This window comes from Fringilla coelebs (assembly GCF_963513975.1).
Source record: "Fringilla coelebs genome assembly, contig: SCAFFOLD_33, whole genome shotgun sequence".
Lineage (NCBI taxonomy): Eukaryota > Metazoa > Chordata > Aves > Passeriformes > Fringillidae > Fringilla > Fringilla coelebs.
In genome coordinates this window covers 1443199-1463469 of record NW_028167443.1, presented here as the reverse complement: position 1 = coordinate 1463469, position 20271 = coordinate 1443199, and the positions used below count along the sequence as shown (strand labels likewise).

General features: G+C 51.9%; 1 protein-coding gene across 1 annotated transcript; it reads left to right on the top strand.

The window, feature by feature from the left end:
• Positions 1–17193: 17193 nt before the first annotated feature.
• On the top strand, positions 17194–18126 carry LOC311165928 (olfactory receptor 14J1-like; the record flags this gene model as incomplete). Its single annotated transcript, XM_084227414.1, has 1 exon — positions 17194–18126. The coding sequence occupies one exon, from the start codon at positions 17194–17196 to the stop codon at positions 18124–18126; it is 933 nt and encodes a 310-aa protein (XP_084083540.1).
• Between the last annotated feature and the right edge of the window lie 2145 nt (positions 18127–20271).

Genomic DNA, 20271 nt, shown 5'->3' with positions numbered 1-20271 from the left:
TCCCTTGCTCGCTGTTGTGCATTGTCCCTGCTGAGGCTCAGACACTGGCGGGGCACATTCCCTGCCTGCAGGATTCGTGTCTGACCCAAGCACTGCACTTATGGCTTCGGCATTGCTTTCAAACAAAACCAGGGCAAGGCAAACTTTTGTAGCTCATGGTATTTTACAGTGTCTAAAACTCGCTAAGTCATCCATCTGAGAGGTGAGATGCATTTGGAATTCATGGCATGGAGAAGCAGTGCAACATGGAAAAGGGGACCATAGAAATAGAGGAATACACCTCAGATTCTTCCTTTCCATTTTCATTTCACTTTTGAAAAGCTGTTTCAATTTTCCAGGAATCTTCTCCACAGTCCTGTCTGCCCTTTTCAAGAACCTTTCCTGGAGAGTGAGCTGAGCTTCTGTCACAAGATGTGCCCATAACTGCAACTTCTCTTGGCTTTCCACACCATGAGTCCAGAACGACTTCTGCAGCAAAGCAAGACAAATGTTTGGATTGCTTGACAACTTGTCCTTTCTTTTCCTCGTGGGCTGGGGAGTTGTGCCATTGCTGAGGTTTTCATTGTGCCCGTTCTAACCCAAGAAAACAAGAGGTTTTGTTGGGCAATTGCTGGGGAACGCAAGCCTGACTGAATGCAGAGAAAGAATCTCCAGGACACTCTGGGAGCTCCCTGGGCTGGGCTCAGGTTCCCGCTTGGACTCTGCAGAGGGCTGGGCTCCAAGTGAGATCAGCAGCAGCTGGAAATACCTCTGGGCATCTCCATTTTCTGCTGCTCTGAGGAAGCAATGAAGCCAGTCAAATTCTGTTTTTTCTTTCTCCTGGTAGATTTTTTCATTTGATTTTCCACTCCAGAGGCAATTTCTGTGATGGTCTCTGTAGGTTGATTGTATTTCAACAGCAGAGCAGTAGGTCTGTGTTTGAGTGCTGCAAATGTGGTCTGTGAAGCTTTCATTCCCCTTGACTTAGTGCTCAAGGAGTTCTGAGCATTTTAATCTCTGCTAATCATGATGCCTGTGACAAAACCCCTGAGTTCACCGTCACAAAAGCACAGTGGGTAGCAGTGATTGAAAGAGGCAAGTGCAGTTGTACTGACCAAACTCAGGTGGCAAACAGAAGAAGGCCAAGAGCAGCCATGATCTCCAATTCCCAAGGCAAAAGCAGCAGCAGCCTCCTGCTGTCAGCTCAGGGTGAGTCAAAGAGTGCTGAGAAAAGCGCTGGAACCCGATCCTTTCTTCCTCTGAGCGCTGGCTCAGGGCAGCACAGGCGGGCCCTGAGGAGTCAGGGCTGTGTGTGGGTGCGTGTTGCTCCAGTCCCGAATTGAGCTGGAAAAAGCCCTCGGGAGCCGAGGCAGGAGCAGGCGGCAAGGGGCCGGCGCTGCTGCTGCTCCCGGCCGGGAGCCCCGGCTGGGCCGGGCCGGCGCCCCCTGCGCTGCGGCTGCTGCTGCTGCCAGAGCCGGGCGGGACTCGGGCACAGGGAACGGACACGGGGGGACAGCAAAGGCCTGGCGGCTGCAGGGATCTTGGCGCTCAGGCCAGCGCCAGCACAGAGCTTCAGCCCGCAGTTAACTCTGAGGGAAACGCTGGGGAAAGGCTCCATTTCTGCCTTTCTTTACTTGTTGCTGGGAAGAGATTGAAATGAAAGGAGAATAAGCAGGGCTCAACCCCTCGTCCTTTGGGAGGAGCCCCGTGCCTGCGGTCCTGAGGGGCCGTGAGGGGCTGAGAGGGGCTGTGAGGGTCCTTGGGGAACTGTGAGGGGCAATGAGGGGCCATGAGCTGTGAGAGGGCCATGGGGAACTGTGAGAGGCTGTGAGGGGCTGTGAGCTGTGAGAGGCTCTGAGGGGCCATGAGCTGTAGGGTGTCACTCTTGCGCTGAGAATGACACAGGAACCGGCGGGAGGCAGTAGTGTAGAAAGAGTAAAAGAAGGTTTCATTCAAGAGAACCATATGGTTTTTATAGAGTGATACAATATGTTCTATTTGACTGGCTAGTTATCAGAAACACGTTCTTCATACACCATCCTTGAGAAGAACAGAAAGTCAAAGTAGAAAAACACCACCTGCAGATTGTTTATATTTAAGAAATTCTCACATACTTACAACTCCCTAAAAATCCTCACAAGCTGCTGTGAGAAAGGCTTGCTGTTTCTCTCTCTCTGACTCATGGCATCTACAGTGAGGGGCTGTGAGTGGTCTTAGGAAACTGCAGGGGCCATGAGCTGTGGGAGGCTGTAAGGGGTACATGAGGGGCCATGGGGAACTGTGAGGGAGCCATGAGGGCTGTGAGGGACCATGATGGGCCATAAGGGTCTGTGAGGAGCTGTGGGAGGCTGGGCACGTCATGGAACCAAGGGTCCATTGTGACACAGCAGAACCAAGGAGATCATTGTTGACAGTACAGAACCTCATGGAACCAAGTGGCCATTGTGGCACAGCCAGGCCTTGTGGAACCAAAGGGACCATGGTGACACTATGGAACCTCATGGTACCACAGGTCCATTGTTACACAGCTGCCACAGCAGGGCCACAGAACCAAGGAGATCATTGTGACACTGCACAAGCTCATGGAATCAAGGCATCCATGTTACACTACTGAACCTCATGGAGCAAAGGGTCCATTGTGACACTGTGGAACCAAGGAGACTGTTGCTGGCAGTAGGAAAGCTCATGGAACCAAAAGTCCATTGTGACCTTGTGGGGCCTCATGGAACCATGGAGAACATTAGGACACTTCAGGCCCCACTGGAACCAAGGGGCCATTGTGACACTGCAGGGCCTTGTGTAACCAAGGGGTCCTTTTATCATGGCAGGGCCTCAGGGACTCAAGGGGATCACAGTGACACTGTGGGACTCCATAAGGGGCTGTGGGGCTCTATAAGGGGTTGTTGGGCTCCATGAGACCACGGGGCAGTTCTGACAGTGCAACCAAGGATACCATTGTTACACCATGGAACGAAGGAGGCCATTGTGAACCAGCAGGGGAACCCACTGAGACTATTGTGACACTTCAAGGGCCATTGTGGAACAGCAGGGCCTCATGGAAGCAATGAGACCATTGTGACATCCCAGGGCCTCATGGGATCAAGGGGCCGTTGGGACACTGTGGGTCCCCATGGAAGCAAGGGGCCAGTGTAACACATGCAGTCCTGGTGGAACCAAGGGGCCACTGTGATCCTGGGGAGCCCAATAGAAGCAAGGGGCCATTTTGAGACTCTGCAAGGCCTCATGGAACCAAGGGGCCATTGTGGCATTGCAGAGTCCCATGGCAAGAAGGAAACCATTTGGACACTGCAAGGCCTCATGGAAGCCAGGCGCCATTGTGCCACTGCAGAGCCAAGGACACCATTGTTATATCACTGGGCCTGATGGAAAATGAGATCTGTGGTGATCCTACAGGGCCTCATGGAACCAAGGGGTAATTACGATTCTGCAGGGCCCCAAGGATGCAAGAACATGGAACAGGTCTGGCTGGCTGGGCCTCCTGGAGACTGCCTGACTGGTCCAGCTGGCCTTGGCATGTAGAGAGTTTCTTCTCATCAGCCGCTGAAACCCTGGAGTTCCATGCATTCCTTCCTGTGGGAAAGAACTGTCCTTTTCCTCCAGGGGTTCATGGCTGAAATTGGGATTCCTCCTTTATATTTGACGATATTCCAGGATTATTCCCATATGAAACCTGCCAAGACAGACAGCTCTGGCTGGCCTTGGCATCTTGGGGCCACCTCTCATCTGCCTTCAAAACAGTGTGGGCTGTGCTTTTCTTCCCATGGAAAAAACCATCTTTCAAGTCCAGGCATCCATGGCCAAAATTGGGAATCCACCTCCAAAATTCCTTATATCCAAGGGCAGCTCCCAGACAAAAGCTGCCATGGCTGTCTAGGTTCCCTTGACTTCCTGAGGGCCAGCTCTCATCTGCCTTTGAAACACTGGCACTCCACTCTTTCCTTCCTATGGAGAGCTGTCATTCCGGTCCAGGAGTCCATGGTTGAAATTGGAATTCCATACCCAAAACTCCCCTGATATCCAAGGGTTGCTTTCAGACAAAAGCTGCAAGTACAGACAGGTCTGGCTTGCCTTGGCCTCTGGGGACTGCTTCTCAGGTGCCTTCAAACCCTGGCATTCTGTGTTTTCCTTCCTTTAGAAAAGAACTGTCCCTCTTGTTCAGGCACTCTTGGCCTCAGGCACATGACCACTATAGAGGGACACAGGAGCTCTGTGCTCACTGGGGTGGAGACTGCGGATAGCAAAGGAGAGTCCTGAAGGAGGGACTGAAGGATGGTTTCAGAGAAGGTGGATACTTTTAACATGGTAGAGAACAGACAGAGAAAGAAAAAATAATGCCAAGTACAGCTGGGGAACCCCAGACTGGAAAGGAATTTCCCTGCCAGGGCAGGGCTGTGGTGCAGCACATCCCCAGCAGGAGCCTGGAGCAGCCCAAGGCTTTGTGTGGGCAGGCAGAGGCAGGCAGGAGGCAGAGCTGTCAGCAAAGGAAGGGGCCAGCCAGGTGGGGCAGCCGGGGGATGACGACAGCCTGCAGGGACAGAGGGGCAGGGCAGGGACACCGTAGGACAGCCTGGGCTGCACAGGGCACAGGGATGGGCAGCAGCTGCAAGGCCCTGACAGAGCCAACTTGTGCAGCACTTTGGCCATGGCTGCTGGCCCTGGGGCCACGAGGGGACAGGTGACCCTTGCAGCCCTGGGGCCTCATTGCCTCCTTGTCCCTGCTCAGCAGCCTGGCAGGGGCCGCCCCACGGTCCTGCCCTTGGCATTGCCCATCCCCACGTGCCAGTGCCCATCCTGGGAAGAGCCCTGAGCAATGAGGGAGGGACAGGATCTGCCTGGCCAGGGGCTGGGGCTCAGGCCTTGGCCCTTGGCATTCCTGAAACACATCCAGGTTTGCTCAGCACCAAAGAAACCTTTGCCTTGCTTGTCCCCAGCTGTCATCACTGCCTCCAGTGTTCTGCTCTAGCTGGAACCTGGGGATGTATTGTCAGTCTTGTCCCTCAGAAGGATCTATTTTATGTATGAGAAACTTCAGTGTTTCAACCAAACTTCAAATTCTTGGGAAGTCTTTGAGCACCATCTGAGGGACTGAGTCTGATGCAAAGAGCACCAAAGCCCCAGAGGGTGATTAAAGTCCTTGTGCTGTGTCTGTGCTGCTGAGCTGGGCTGGGCTCCTGGCCCAGAGGCAGCTCCTGGCAAGGGCAGTGCTGCAGAGAGACAGCTCTGGCCAGGAGCAGCTCCTGTGCACAGCCCAGCAGGGCTGGGGCACTGCCAGGGCACCTCAGGGACACCAGCAGGGCACAGACAGAGCTCACAGGGGCTCAGCACTGCCAGGGGCTGTGGGATGTCCCAGAGGGGGCTGTGTCACAGTGGCACCTCTGTGGCTGTGTCATGGAGGCACAGACCAGCTGTGATGTCGGCAGAGGCTGTGTGACAGCACAGAGAAGGTGGTGTGATGTCACAGAGAGGGCTGTGACATCACAGAGTCTGTTGTGTGATGTCATTGAGCAGCTACAGCATCATAGAGGGGATTCTGTGGCATCACAGAGCAGGCAGTGACATCATGGCATGACTGTGTGACATCATAGAGTGGGTTTTGAGGTCAAAAGGTGTGCTGTGACATTACAGAGTGGCAGTATGACATTACAGGGAGGGTTTTGTGATGTCACTGAGGGGGTTGTGACATCACATAGCTGTCTGTGACATCACAGAGTGGGGTGTGACGCCATAAAGCAGACTCTGACATCACAGAGGGTTTCTCTGTGACATCAGAGAGAGGGTTGTGACATCACCAGGTGGCTGTGTGACATCACAGAGAAGGTTGTGGCATCACAAAACAGATTCCGGGATCACGGAGTGAATTTGTGACATCACAGCCTTCTGTGCTGTAACAGCACTGCCGTCTGGCATCAAAGGGTAACATCATAGAGTTGGGTCAGTGACATCTCAGGGACTGTGGGACTTTAGAGAGGCTGTGTGACATCACAGGAGGCTGCGTGACATCACAAGGGGCTGTGTGAGCTTACAGGGGCTGTGTGACATCACAAGGGCAGTGTGAGGTCACTAGGGAGGTCACTCTGCCCTGTCCCCCCTCATAGTTCCCCCCAGAGCAGTCCAACCCTGCTCATGCACAAAGGGGTCCCCCCTCCCCCCGGGTCCCCCTGCCCCGGCGCCGCAGCCTCCCCCAGAGGATGTTCCACAAGATCGACCCCAGAGCCTGACACGGGGATGGGGGGCCGGGACCCTGGGAGTGGGACGGGGGACAGGGACCCCCCTGGCAGCATCCCCGTGTCCCCCAGGGCCAGAGCGTGGGCCAGGGCTCCTTCACCCTGTTCCAAATGAGGGCTCGAGAGCGCTGAAAAATCCCTGGCAAGGGATCAGTAAAAACCAGATTTAATATTAAGGGACAGCAGCACAAAGTTCCTTGGCAAGAGTCACTCTGCTCCTGACTGGACACTCCAGGCACATCAAGGAAACAAAGCACCAAGAAAACCAAACAGAATCCAGGCAATCAAACCAGAAAGGAACTGAGAACTGTCCCTGTGTGTGTGTGTGACACAAGGGCAGTGAGGGCAAGGATAAAAGGAATACAGCTTAAAAGCTTAGCAGAGCTCAAACATAAGAGAACTTAACGTATACCTTAACCTTGACAGATACCTTAAACATCTTTATCAAAAGAACAGCACTTAACAGTATTTAACCTAACTTATAACCTATAAATTTGTAATTTAACAGAGGAATAACACTTAACAGTATTTAACTCCACTAATAAATTAAATTAGGGGAACAAGTTAGCAAAAGAACAACTCTTAGCAGCATTAAACTTTGTTTAGACCTCATAACCTAACCTCACCTACAGGCCTGACTGACTCAGCTCTCCAAGGCACTCAAACCCCTCAGAGAGCAGCATTTCTGCCACATTTCCCCAGCACAGGCACTCCTGTGTGCACACAGACACAAAGAGTCAGTGCAAGGCACCTGTGAGGAATTCCCCTGAGGGCAGGGAATGCTCACTGCTGATGCTTTGGCATCTCCCCAGTGGGTGAAGGGTTGAGCCTGGAGGAGTGGGGGGATCAGCCCAGGCTCTGTGGTTGTTTGGGATCCCCGAGTGCAGCAAACGGGAGAGTTCCCGGCTGGGAGAGGCCCCACTCAGAGGGAGTCGCTGGCCCAGGAGAGCTCCAAGGGCTCCTTTTGGAGCGCTGTTTGCAGGGCCCCACGAGAGGGGCTTCAGTCCCAGCAATGGCTCATCCTGGCCACACTTGGCATCAGCAGCTTTCTTTGGCAGGGTGAGAACTGGGATGTTGTGCCACGGAGGGAACAGAAACAGCTCCCAGGGCTGCTCCTAAAGGAGCCAGGAGCTTGGTTGGGCAGCAGCAGTGCCTGGAGCAGAGAGTGTTTGTGATGAGCTGCAGAGGAGCTGAGCCCAGGGGCTGTTGGCCAAGGCCGAGGCCCAAGGAGCATTTCTCAGCTGGCAGGGCGGCCTGAGAAGGGGAGGGGGGAATGCAGCAGCACAGGGCCATGGAACCAAGGGAGCCTTGTGACACTATGGGGCCCTGTGAGACCAAGGGACCCTTGTGACACTGTGGGGCCTCATGGAATCATAGAGAACATTGTGACATTGCTGGGCTCGTGGAACCAAGGGGACTGTACTGACGCTGTGTGAGTCCATGGAATGAAGGGATCACTGTGACACTGAGAGGCCCCATCAAACCAAGGGTCCGTTGTGACACCGCGGGGCCTCATGGAACCATGAAGACCATTGTGACACTTTGGGGTGTCATGGAACCAAGGGGCCATTGTGACACTGCGACACCCCATGGAACCAAAGGTCCATTGTGACATTGCAAGGCCTTGTGGAACCATGCAAAGACAATTAAGACACTTCACAGCCTCATGGAACCACGGGGCCATTGTGACACTGAGGGGGACCATGGAATCACAGAGACCATTGTGACACTGTGCGGACTCATGGAATCACGGAGACCACTGTGACACTATGAGGGCCCATGGAATAAGCAAAGCATTGTGACACTGTGAAGCCTCATGGAACCAGTGAGACCATTGTGATCCTGGGGGTCCCCACAGAACCAAGAGGACCATTGTGATACTGTGGGGCCTGGTGAAACCAAGAGGGCTTTGTGACACTGCAGGGCTGCATGGAACCAAAGGTCCATTGTGACATTGCAGGGCCTTGTGTCATCAGAGCCTCATTGTGACACCGGGCAACCAAAGGAGACCATTGTGACAATGCAGGGCTGCATGGAACCAAATCTCCAGGGCGACACAGAGTGGCCTCCTGTCATCAATGGTCCATTGTGACACTGTGGAGCCAAAGGAGACCATTGTGACACAGCAAACCCCCAGGTTCCAAAGGTCCATTGTGACATTGCAGGGCTCATGGAACAGAGGAGTCACGTGACATTGTGGGGCCTGGGGAACCACGGAGACCATTGTGACACTGCAAGACCTCATGGAATCATTGAGACCATTGTGACACTGAGGGGCCTTATGACATCTGGGGGCCACTGTGACATTGTGGGACCCCATTGAACCTAGGGGCCAGTGTGACACTGCAGGTCTTCCTGTAATCAAGGGGCCATTGTGACATTGCTGGAACCCATTTAATCAAGTCCCCTTTATGACACTGCGGGGCCCTGTGGATCCAAGGCACCATTGTGACACTCTGGAGCCCCATAAAACCAAGGGAACACAGAACAGGTCTGGCTGGTTTGGCCTCCCAGGGACTGCCTGACTGTTCCAACTGACCTTGGTATCTTGAGGGTCTCTTCTTATCTGCTGCTGTAACACTGGGGCTCTGTGCTTTCCTTCCGAATGGAAAAGAACTGTCCTTCTCCTCCAGGCACCCATGACCAGAATTGGATTTCACCTCCAAATTTCCTTACATCCAGGGATTGTTCCCATAGGAATATTGCCAGGACAAGTCTTGCTTGCAATGGTTTCATGAGAGTCACCTCTTATCTGTCCCCAAAACACTGGAGAAGGCTCTATGCTCTCCTTCTTATGGAAAGAACTGTCCTGCTTCTCCAGGTGCCCATGGCCAAAACTGGGTTCAGCTCCAAAATTTCCTAAATCAAAAGGCTGCTCCCGCACACAATCTTCCTTTGCTGACAAGTCTGGCTGGCCTTGGACTAGTGACACACTCACCTGCCTTCTAAGCACTGGGGTCTGTGCTTTCCTTCCTATGGAAAAGAACTGTCCTTCTAAGCCAGGTGCCCATGGCCAGAATTGGGATTTCACCTCTAACACTCCCTTACTGTAAGAGACTGGAGGAGACTTAGCTAGAAACATTTTGTGTGTGGGGGAGAGAAAGGGCCCTGTTCTGATTATGTTGCTGAAGGACCCGAAATGGTGGCCCTGCAGCCAAGAGTGGTGTGACACTGACACCGACCAGCTCCAGCACCCCAAGTTCTACTGACACTGGCAGGGATGGTAAAGCACAGAAATCCTCTCTCACTGTGGCCTCTAGAACTAGAACAGGGTTTGGTTTCTCCTGAAGGGAAATCTTAGGGAATCCTGTCAAAGTGATCATTGTATTCCTGTGTTTTCTTTAACTGTCCCTTCACTGACAGTGACGAGTCAGAGCCCATGGACAGAGTTCTGGCCACCCCACAGGGTGGGCCCTCCAAGGGAACCCCATTCCTCCCAACTTCAGCTGAGAACACACCCAGCAATTGCTGACATGCTGTCTTGGTTTTGAAAGACCAGTGCCTGCTAAAGGAGACAGGAGCCTCCCCTGAAATGGAGAATGCAAACCCTCCCCACCCCTTTGCATTGCTATGAATTTTAAATTAAGAGGCTCTCAAGCAAAAAATGTGGGAGCAGGAAATAACAATTCTTTAATAGGGAAGGGCAAAAAAAATTAAATTATAAAATAAAACTAAGCAATACACTAGAACAACACTGACAGAGTCAGAACTCAACCTGACACCCTGTTGGTCAGGGTGATGGTAACAGTCCAGTTGGAAAATGGGTTGCAGTCCTCCTGGAGTGTCAGGTGTGGTTGTGTTGGAGCAGGGGAGTCCTGTAGAAAAGGGGTGTATTCTTCCTCTGCAGATCCGTGGAAGTAGAGGCAGCTGCTGTTCCTCTGGGGAGTCCAGTGGAGAAGAGCCGTGCCGGTGTATCAGAATCTCCAGATTATATCTGGGTAGAAATGCTTAAATCCTCCCTCTGGGCGGAGCATCTCACAATGGGATGTTATAGTTCTTATCAGTCATGTGGTGACATTCAATAGCCTCTTATCAGCAGATGTCCCCTGCTGAGGGACCTTGATTATGATCATTCAGAGAGAGAGATAAGGAGAATTGCCCACTTGACACCAGACAACTGCCAAACAGATGGCAGTAGAATACATCTTGCCTTGCAATCTGGAACGCTCCTGTTGGGTCACAAGGGGCAGAAAGGATTCCCGATAGCCCCCACAGATTCCCCAAATGTCACCATTGAATCACTGCTCTGTGCTTTCTTTCCTATGGAGAAGAAGTGTCCTCCTCCAGCTGTCCATGTCTGAAATTTTGATTCTACCTCTTAAATTCTGTATATCCAAGTTTGCCCCCAGGCAAAATCTGCCAGTACTGTCAAGTCTGGCTGGCCTTGACCTCTGGTGGCTGCCCCTGCAATACTGGGGCTGGGTTCTTTCCTTCTCATGGAGATCACTGGGACACTGTGGGGACCACATGGAACCAAGGGGATCATTGTGGCACTGCTGGAGCCCATGGAACCAAGGGGCCATGGTGACACAGCAGGGCTTCATGGAACCCAGAGACCAGCATGACTCTGTGGGACCTGATGAAACCATGGAGACCATTGTGACCCTTCAGGGCCTGGTGTCACCAAGGGGGCATTATGGCACCTCAGGGCCTCATGGAAGCAAGGGACCTTTGGGACACCGTGAGTCCCTATGGAAGTTAGGGAACATGGAACAGGTCTGGCTGGCTTGGCCTCCCAGGGGCCACCTGACAGGTCTGGCTGATGTTGGGATGTCAAGGGCTGTCTCTCATCAGCTCCTGGAGCACTGGGACTCCATGCTTTCCTTGCTATGGAAAAGAAGTGTCCCTCTTTTCAGATGCCCATTGCCAAACTTGGTACTTTCCCTTAAAAAATTTCCTATATGCAAGGGTATCTCCCAGAACAAAAGCTGCCAGCTCTGGCTGGCCTTGGCCTCTGGTGGTCACCTCTCATCTGCCCCTGAAACACTGGGCCTCTGTTCCTTCCTATTGAAAAGAACCAGCCTTCATGTCCAAGGGCCATGGCCAAAATTAGAATTTGGATGCCCAAATTCTGTATATCCAAGGTTGCTCCCAAAGTAGCCAGGGCTGACAGGTCAGGCTGACCCTGTTCTCTGGTGATTTTCTTAGACTATGAGCTGAATGTTTTCATTTGGAAACACCCTGGAGAGGGCCCAGAGATCTCCCAAGGAGGGATTTGTAGGCCTTGGGCACATGACCACTACATATGGACAAAGGAGCTGTGTGCTCTGTGGTGTTGTGGTGGTTTTGCATCATGGAAGTGATGTCCAAGGAGAAGATGCTAGCAGTTTCCTCTGTCTGACAGAAAAATTAATCAGTAATTAGCTTTGAGAATTGAAAATCTGTTAAACTACTAAGGAATCTGTACATGGCTCTGTGAAGACCCATGTTAAAGATGAAAAAGCCTGGAAGGGTTGTCACTGTCATATTTTCTGGAAAAATCCCTTCACCAGGATATCTTCTCCTGAGAAGCAGAGAAGCCTCAGAGAAAAAGGAATACAATATTATCTCATTTGCTTCTCCTGTGTTTTGCTGCTTTGGAATGTGGTTGGAGATTGTTTATCCAATTTGTGAATTGTTTGCCTTAATGTCCAATCACGGTCAGGCTGTGTTGGACTCTCAGGAGGGAGTCAGGAGTTTTTAATTAGTGTTATATATGAATGGTTAATTCATGCTATAAGTGAATATGCGTATGTATAAAATATTACATGAATCCACCACATGCCCTTAACCACTCCGGCTGGGAACATAGTCCCATTTCTATTCAATCAGTTCCTGGAACACACTAAAGATAATATCAAGACTTTAGCTTAAGAATAAAGCCTTCCCGGGCCATGAAAGTCATCTTCCTCTACTATTCAAGAGAATGACACCAGGAGCAGATTACATCAATGGTCCCAAAACACTGGCACCACCTGAGTACATGTGAAAGAAAGCTATACAGCCATCGAGGCACACCTTTTGCATCCCTATGGACTCAGTTATTCGTGTGAAAAGAACATCCAGGAAGGACCTAGATGGTTGTAGAAGTACCGGGACTGACTTTTGCATCCCTATGTTCTAACTCTACATATGAAGAAACACAAGGATCATCCTGTGTTATTCAGGCCTCAGGGAAAATATTGGGGATATAAGCGGGCTGTACGAGACCATCGGGGTGAACCTCCGGGGAAACGCTGGCACTCTGTCAGTCGGATTCAGGTTCACCCAGCACCAAATTCTGGAATTGACGCTGTCTTGGCTGTGGCAGATTTTTTTCCAATTTGTAATTAAGAAATCTTTGTCAAATTTTTTTTTAATTTGGCTGCGGATTCAATCATTTATAACAATTAGTATCTTGTTAAGCCTTCTGTAAGTAAGCCTTCTCTATTATTTAGAAACGTTTTAGTATAGCATAATAAAATAAAATATAATATAATAATAAATTAGCATTCTAAGAACATGGAGTAAAATTCATCCTTTCCTCCTCCATCTGGGGACCCTGAAAATAGCATAAACCCTTCTGGCTGGCAAAGAGGTAACAAGGCTGACCTGGTCCCTCTCTCAGCCAGGCCGGGCCAGGCGGCTCTTGCCATGGGGCCGGGCCCCTTCCCAGGGAACCCACCAGGCCCCATCAGCTGCCATGCGGGGCAGGGGAGGCTGCAGGGCCGAGGCCAGGCCAAACCATGGCTGCAGTTGCCAACATCTGGGCACTGCTGAGCCCTGCCCCGCCGCCAACCTGGGCTGAACCAGGATCCACTGGGCCCCAGGAGCAGCCCTGGGCCGGGCCGCCTTGGCCAAGTTTCTGCCACCGTTGGGGTTGGCCCACAACCCTCGGGCAGGGGGAGGAGAAGCCATCAGCCCCTGGCCGTGCTGCTGCTGTGTTCTGGCCTGGCTGCTGAGATCCTGGCCCTCCCCCAGCACAGCACATCCTGACACAGCCCCAGCGCAGCCGCTGCAGAAACCTCCATTGTAAAACAGCTCCAGCCACAAGGACCGAGCCAGGCCGGGGTCACAGAACCATCTGCAGGCCCTGGGTGAGATATGAACTCTTTCAGTGCTTCCATCCTCCCTCGAGTGAGAGAAAAGGACAAAGTGCAGGCACACAGAGGAGCAACATGAAGACACCAAGGACAGTGAAGGGGAAGTTGAGTCCCAGATGGGAGGGATGAGGAGATGCCTTGATCTTGGGGCTGAAATCCTCTTGTAAAGCTATGGAGAAGGATGGAATTGATACATCAGACTCTCTTTTTACCTCTAGTGCATTTAAAAGTATGAGGAGATGAATTGTTCAGCAAAGGGCTCCATGCTAAAGTAAGCAAATGTTGAAGTGGCTGTCATCCCATGAGAAGTTTGAACAGACAAAGAGAGTAGAGTGATGAGACCCTGTGCCCTTAGGGAGAGAAGAAGAAGATATCTGTTCTCAGAGATGAAGATGATTTCAGAAATAGATGAAGAGAATCTTTGCTCTTAAACAGCTCATCTTCAAACTAATACCCATAAGTTGGCATGGCCCATAAACACAGCTGTGGGAAAAAATGGGAGGGACTTCATGATTGCAGATTTTATGGGTGGCTGCTCTTCATGGAAATTGAGAGCCACAAGAGAACATTTTCTTATGGAGAAGTCTGCATAGCATGAAAGAGACACTCCTCTCCCTAAGTGAACTGAAGAAAGACTATTCTAGAAGTGGTAAATTTTAGGTTATGACTGAAAATTTTAGGTTATGACTCTTTACATTGTCAGTAAGAATGAAAAGGTTGTAGGTAGATGAGAAGTGTTCTGAAAATTTTGTTCTGATTGTTATTACTTTTTGTTTTAGTTATAATTAAAAAATGTTTCTTTATACCCTGGTAAAGTTGTAAGCCTACATTGCCATTCTCCTAATCCTATCTCACAGCAGGAAATGAGTAAGTATATTCTATTGAGTGCACTGCTAATTTGCCAATACTGAACCCACCACACTATCTGATGCATTTGCCAAGAAATCTCACATTGGCAAACAAAAACCACTACAGAAAACTTCCTGATGAGCTGCACAAGAGCAGAGGTAAATCAAGGCAGAGCCATGGTTTGTCAGGACCTACCTGATCCAAATGAGCCCCGTGGTGCATTTGGAGCTGAGCCCTTGAACCTCAGGGCCTGAGGGGAGATTGCACAAACCTTTCCAGGAGTCAAAGTCAGAGAAAAAACTCAAAGTGCCTCAAGAAATGAATGGGCCCCACTGAGGTCCATCCCCAACACAGGCTCCTCATGGACTCCTTGGAAGAAAGAACAGGAGGCCGGGATGGCTCAAAAACTTCTGGGAAGATTCAAAGCAGAAAGGAAAATCCAAAGCACCTTAAACTCCTTGAGTATCTCAAAGCATTAATGAGCCCCACTGAGTGTCAGTACAAAGCTCCCAAGGGACTCGTTAAAGCAGATAATTGGGGCCATGATTGCACAAACCTCTCCCAGAGTCTGTATCCAAAGGGAAACATCAAGTACCTTAAAATAACTGAAATACCCTGAAGCATTAATGGGCCCCACTGACTGTTGTTACTGACAAAGCCTCTCCAGGGACTAATTACAACAGATAATTGGAGGCCATGATTGCAGAGACCTCTCAGAGACTCCAAGGCAAAAGCCTAACCCAAAGTCCTTTAAAAAACCTGCAGTCCCTGGGAGCATTCAGGAGCCCCCAGGGTCATTCCTGAGCAAGGCTCCCCAGGGACTCCTTCCAGCAGGTCCTTGAGGCCACTGGGATGTGGGCTAGAGGGGGATGCTGAGGGCAGGACAAGGGGTGACAGTGCCCAGCCTGGCTGGGGCTGTGCCAGGAGGCCCCAGTGCCTCAGGACAAGGTGTCTCCTCACAGCCCTTGGTGGCACAGACCCTGCTGTGTCCCAGGGCACCAAGACTTGGCTTCTCTTTGTCCCCACCTGTCATCACTGCCTCCAGTTCTCTGCTCTGCCTGGGGCCCGGGGACACTATCTCAGTCATGTCCCTCAGTGGGACCCATTAAAAGTCCAAGAAACTTTGGAGTTGGATTCTGACTTGGAGTTCTGGAGAGGTTTCTTCAGCTCCCTCTCAGGGATTGATGTTCAGGGTCTGAGCACAAAGCCCCAGAGGCTCATTAAAGTCCTTGTGCTGTGTCTGTGCTGCTGAGCTGGGCTGGGCTCCTGGCACAGAGGCAGCTCCTGGTAACAAAGAAAAGCTTTAAAAGCACATTTGTCTTGATGAGCAGCTTTTCTTCCAGCCCAGCAGGCTCGGGCACTGCCTGCAGCCACCCAGGGCACAGCACAGAGGCACAGAGAGCTTCAATCAGTCAGGTCTGGGAAGGTGCTGAGAAGTGCCTGGGGAAGAATCACTGCCAGCCCTTGGCACAGGAACCTCTGGCTGCAGGACAATGCAGCTGCAGCTCCTGGAGCCGTCTTCTAAAGCTGGAACATCCCAGTGCCTACAGACTCTGTGAGTACAACTCTGAATATTTCTGGTGCAGGGAGGTCAATTGTTCATGAAGCTCTGACATCCTGAGGGTTTCCGATCAGCCCTAGAATAGTTCCAAGACCAGGCTTTTGACTTGAGGATGAGGAACTTTCCCAAGACTCGGTATTCATATTCCTACTACTGGAGAATGGCAGGGAGGAGAGATAAATATTAAAGGTTGAATATGATTTATTAATTATGTATTTGTGCCTGAGACATCTGAACTGTTACTTTTAGCTATCAATAGGTTCACAGGAGATCCCTAATGTGCTTTCAGCCACTCTGCCCATGGACAGCACCAGCATCACCTTTGCTGGAGCCATCAGGCTCAGTCTGAGCTGTCCTTTCTCCAAGCTGCAAACAGAACCTGCCCCCAGCCAGCGCCCTGCAAACAGGCGGGGTTTGGTAGGGCCAAGGAGAGTACACAGAGATTTGGGGTCTGTGAGTGCTGGCACAGAGTGATCAGGCACAGGGAAACACCTGCAGGAGGAAAATCTCCAGGAAGCAGAGAGAGGATCAGGCAATGACAGAAAACAAAACCCAGAAATGCTGTGGCAGGGAGTGTTTAGAGATGCCCATATGATCCCCTCCCTCTGAACAAGCTCCCTCCCTCCTTTCCCCCAGCCAAGCCTCTGCCCTCAGGGCCGGGGCTCCAAGGCGTGCAGTCCCTCCTGTGCAGGCTGAGCTGCAGCAGAGCTGTGGGGCAGCTCTGCAGCCCCGGGCACAGTTCCCTCTGCAGAGCACAGGGCTGGGAGCAGCTGCCTGGCACTGGGGGCTCTGGCAGGGGGCACAGCGTGCTCAGGGTGATGCTGTCTCCAGTTCCCAGATCTTGGCAATGCTGTCAGTGCAGCCAGGGAAGGAGCTGCATGTCCCTTCATCCAGTGCCAGCATAAGCCCACTTGGAAGTCTCCCTGAGATTTCAGTCCAAGCTGGGAGCTTCAATCCAGGATGCAAAGCTGTCCTAGAGCATTTCTGAGTTATAAGATTGATGGGGAAAGGTAGAGGTGTTGTAACACTGAAAATGCTGCTGTGTTGGCTGAATGAGCAAATGAGTCCTTGACTACAAATGCGGAGCTGGGCTGTGGTGGATCCATCTGCTCTCAGAAGTACTTGGTGCCATTTTAGGGGGAACATGGGAAGGTGATCACCCTCCACCTGAGCAAGGTTAAAACCCAGAGAAACTCTGAACAGGTCAAAATGACAGATCATTTCCACTCAGTCTTCATTCATCACTCTGCCTCCCAGGACTTGCTCTGTTCTTCCTGAGTGCAGCAGAAATGCTGAGGGTTTCTGATATTCAAGAATACCAGGAAAGTCATGGGGGAGCTTATAAAGAAAACCCCAGAGCTCAAAAATACTGAAGACAATGTCTTTGTGTTCCAAGGGAGGGTGTATGGGAAATGGCTTTGATTTTGGTTACGGGTATCTCCTCTAACTCTTCACTGTCCTTTATCCATGAACAGGTCCCCTTGTTCAGCCAGAGCAAATGTCCAACAGCAGCTCCATCAGCCACTTCCTCCTGCTGGCATTGGCAGACACACGGCAGCTGCAGCTCCTGCACTTCTGCCTCTTGCTGGCCATCTCCCTGGCTGCCCTCCTGGGCAACGGCCTCATCATCAGCACCATAGCCTGCAGCCACCGCCTGCACAGGCCCATGTATTTCTTCCTGATCAACCTGGCCCTCAGCGACCTGGGCTCCATCTGCACCACTGTCCCCAAAGCCATGCACAATTCCCTCTGGGACACCAGGAACATCTCCTACAAAGGATGTGCTGCACAGGCCTTTTTCTTTTTGTTCTTCCTCTCAGCAGAGTTTTATCTCCTGACCATCATGTGCTACGACCGCTATGTGTCCATCTGCAAACCCCTGCACTATGAGACCCTCCTGGGCAGCAGAGCTTGTGCCCACATGGCAGCAGCTATCTGGGCCAGTGGCTTTCTCAATGCTCTCATGCACACAGCTAATACATTTTCCCTTCCCCTGTGCCATGGCAATGCACTGGGCCAGTTCTTCTGTGAAATCCCACACATCCTCAAGCTCTCCTGCTCCAAATCCTATCTCAGGGAATTTGGGCTCATTGTGTTCTCCATGTCTTTTGCACTGTGTTGTTTTGTGTTCATTGTTTTTTCCTATGTGCAGATCTTCAGGGCTGTGCTGAGGATCCCCTCTGAGCAGGGACGGCACAAAGCCTTTTCCACCTGCCTCCCTCACCTGGCCGTGCTCTCCCTGTTCATCAGTACTGCCACATTTGCCTACTTGAAGCCCCCCTCCATCTCCTCCCCATCTCTGGATCTGGCAGTGTCAGTTCTGTGTTCAGTGGTGCCTCCAGCCCTGAACGCCCTCATCTACAGCCTGAGGAACCAGGAGCTCAAGGCAGCCCTGAGGAAAGCAACAACTGGATGCTTTTCAGAAGTTTAAACCTTTCGATTTTATTTGACAGACTGTTCACTGTGTAACATATTGCATGTCCAGCGAGCCTTCTAATGCTTGTAATTGTGCTGCGAGTGGAGGGGACAGGGTTTTATACTTTTTCTTTGTTATTTTCACACTGAACATTTAGTCATCATCCCATATTGAATTCACTGTCTGTGTCTTTAACTTGACTCACAGACTGTGTGTATTAGGAATCATGCTCTCTCTGTGTCTAAATAAAATAAATCTTCCTGCAGAATCTTATTTGTCAAAAATCCTCCCTCTGTTACTTGTCCTTCAGCTGCAGGGACGGTGTCTGTGTGCAGAGGTTGAGAGAAAAACAGTCCCAGCCCAGCAGCACTTCCAGGGAGCAGCAGGACCTGGTCTTCTGAGAGCTGCTCTTTTTCTACTTCCAACCTCTCCTTTATTGTTCTTGTCCAAGGCTGAGTGCTCTAGCAGCTCAGTTCCTGTCCTGCTGTGTGTCTGTGCTGTGCCCACAGGCAGGGACAGGCCACAGGCACTGCTGGGACACAGCTGGGCTCCAGCACAGCAGCTCCACCAGCAAAGGGGATTTCCTTAGAGCATGTCCTAAAGGCTTGGGTCTTCTTACTAAGTTAGTCTCCAGGAGAAGCCCAAGGAATGGATTTTGCCGTCTCACTGCTTTGCTTGCTTGTCCCTGGTGTCAGTACAGTGACATCAGGGTCCCACTGTGGTACTGCAGGGACTGGGGACAGGGTCAGGTGTGTTGTGTTAGTGATCAGTGGCCATGGAGATGACAAATGATCTCCAAGTCACCTGCCTGGGGCTCTGCAGCCTGTGATGGCTCTGGTGGCAGGTGAGCAATTTTCTGGAGGAAATGAGAACCTGCCAGGGGAGCACAGATGATCTGCAGGGACAGCCTGGCTCATCAGCCAGCAGTGAATGGAGTCTGGGAGCAGAATCCTGCCCAGGGTGGGGTCACCCCGAGATCAAGGACTGAAGTCTGCTGTGAGCCAGGAGAGCTCTGCAGACCAGAGGACACAGCAGGCACAGGGACAGGAGTCTGGGCACTGAATTGCTTGACCCTCAGGGAATTCCCCCAGGAGGATCCAGGGCAGCCCCAAGCCCCTCTGGCAGCCCTGGAATAAGGTAGGCACCTCTGAGCCCCCTCCATGGCCCCACAGAGGCTGTGGGGGAGGGGGTCAGTGCAGGGAGCACCATCAGGTGCCTGTGTGTCCCAGGCTGAGCAGCAGAGCCCAGCAGAGGCAGCCCCGGGCAGCACAGCCCCCGTGCTCTGCAGAGCAGCAGCCCCAGCTCGGGGCTCTGGGGAGCAGGGCAGGGGCTACAGCAATGGCTGCTCAGGCCAGCACAGACGTGTTCCCCTGGGAAAGGCTCTGGGGCAGCTGGCGTGGGCCAGGAGCAGAGCAGGAGCCCGTGGGTGTGCAGAGAAGCTCTAGTAAGAGGCTGCCCTGTCCCTGGGCCAGCAGGAGCTGCCTGAGGAGCCCCGGGGCCAACTCTGTGCTGCTGTGCTGGGCAGCAGGGCTGGCCCTGGGGCTGCAGGAGCTGCCCCAGCTGAGCATCTGCTGAGCACTCCAGACACAGAGTGGCAGTCCCTGACCTCCAGAGTCTCCAGTTCTTGCTGCAGGGCCTGACCTGACTCTGCTGCTCTGCAGGGCAGGGACAGGGAAAGGCTGAAATGGGCGGTGCCAGGGAGAGGAAAACAATAGAGCCTTGTCCCCAAGAGGCCCCACAGTGTAACAATGGCCCCTTGGTTCCATGAAGCCCCACAGGGTCACCACAGTCCCCTGGTTACAGGAGGCCCTGCAGTGTCACAAGGGCCTCTTGGTTCCATGGAGCCCCCAGGGTCGGTTTTGCCAGTGGGCAGGGTCAGCACCAAAGACACAGACTCCAACTGAAGGACTTGTGTAATTTATACAATGTATGTCTGCAAATTTTACAAAAGCATAAGCTCAGCAAAGCACATAATCATTCAAAAATAATTACAAAAGCAGAAGTTCAGCAATGCACCCAACCACCACCACCAAATATTGCCTGCAGGGATTAACACAGATCCAGCAGCATTTACCCTCAGGCTTTACCATCCCCCAGATCCACCCAGCAGCTGGGGGAAGCTGTCACAGCCCAGGGCTGCAGAGCCACTCCTGGGCACTG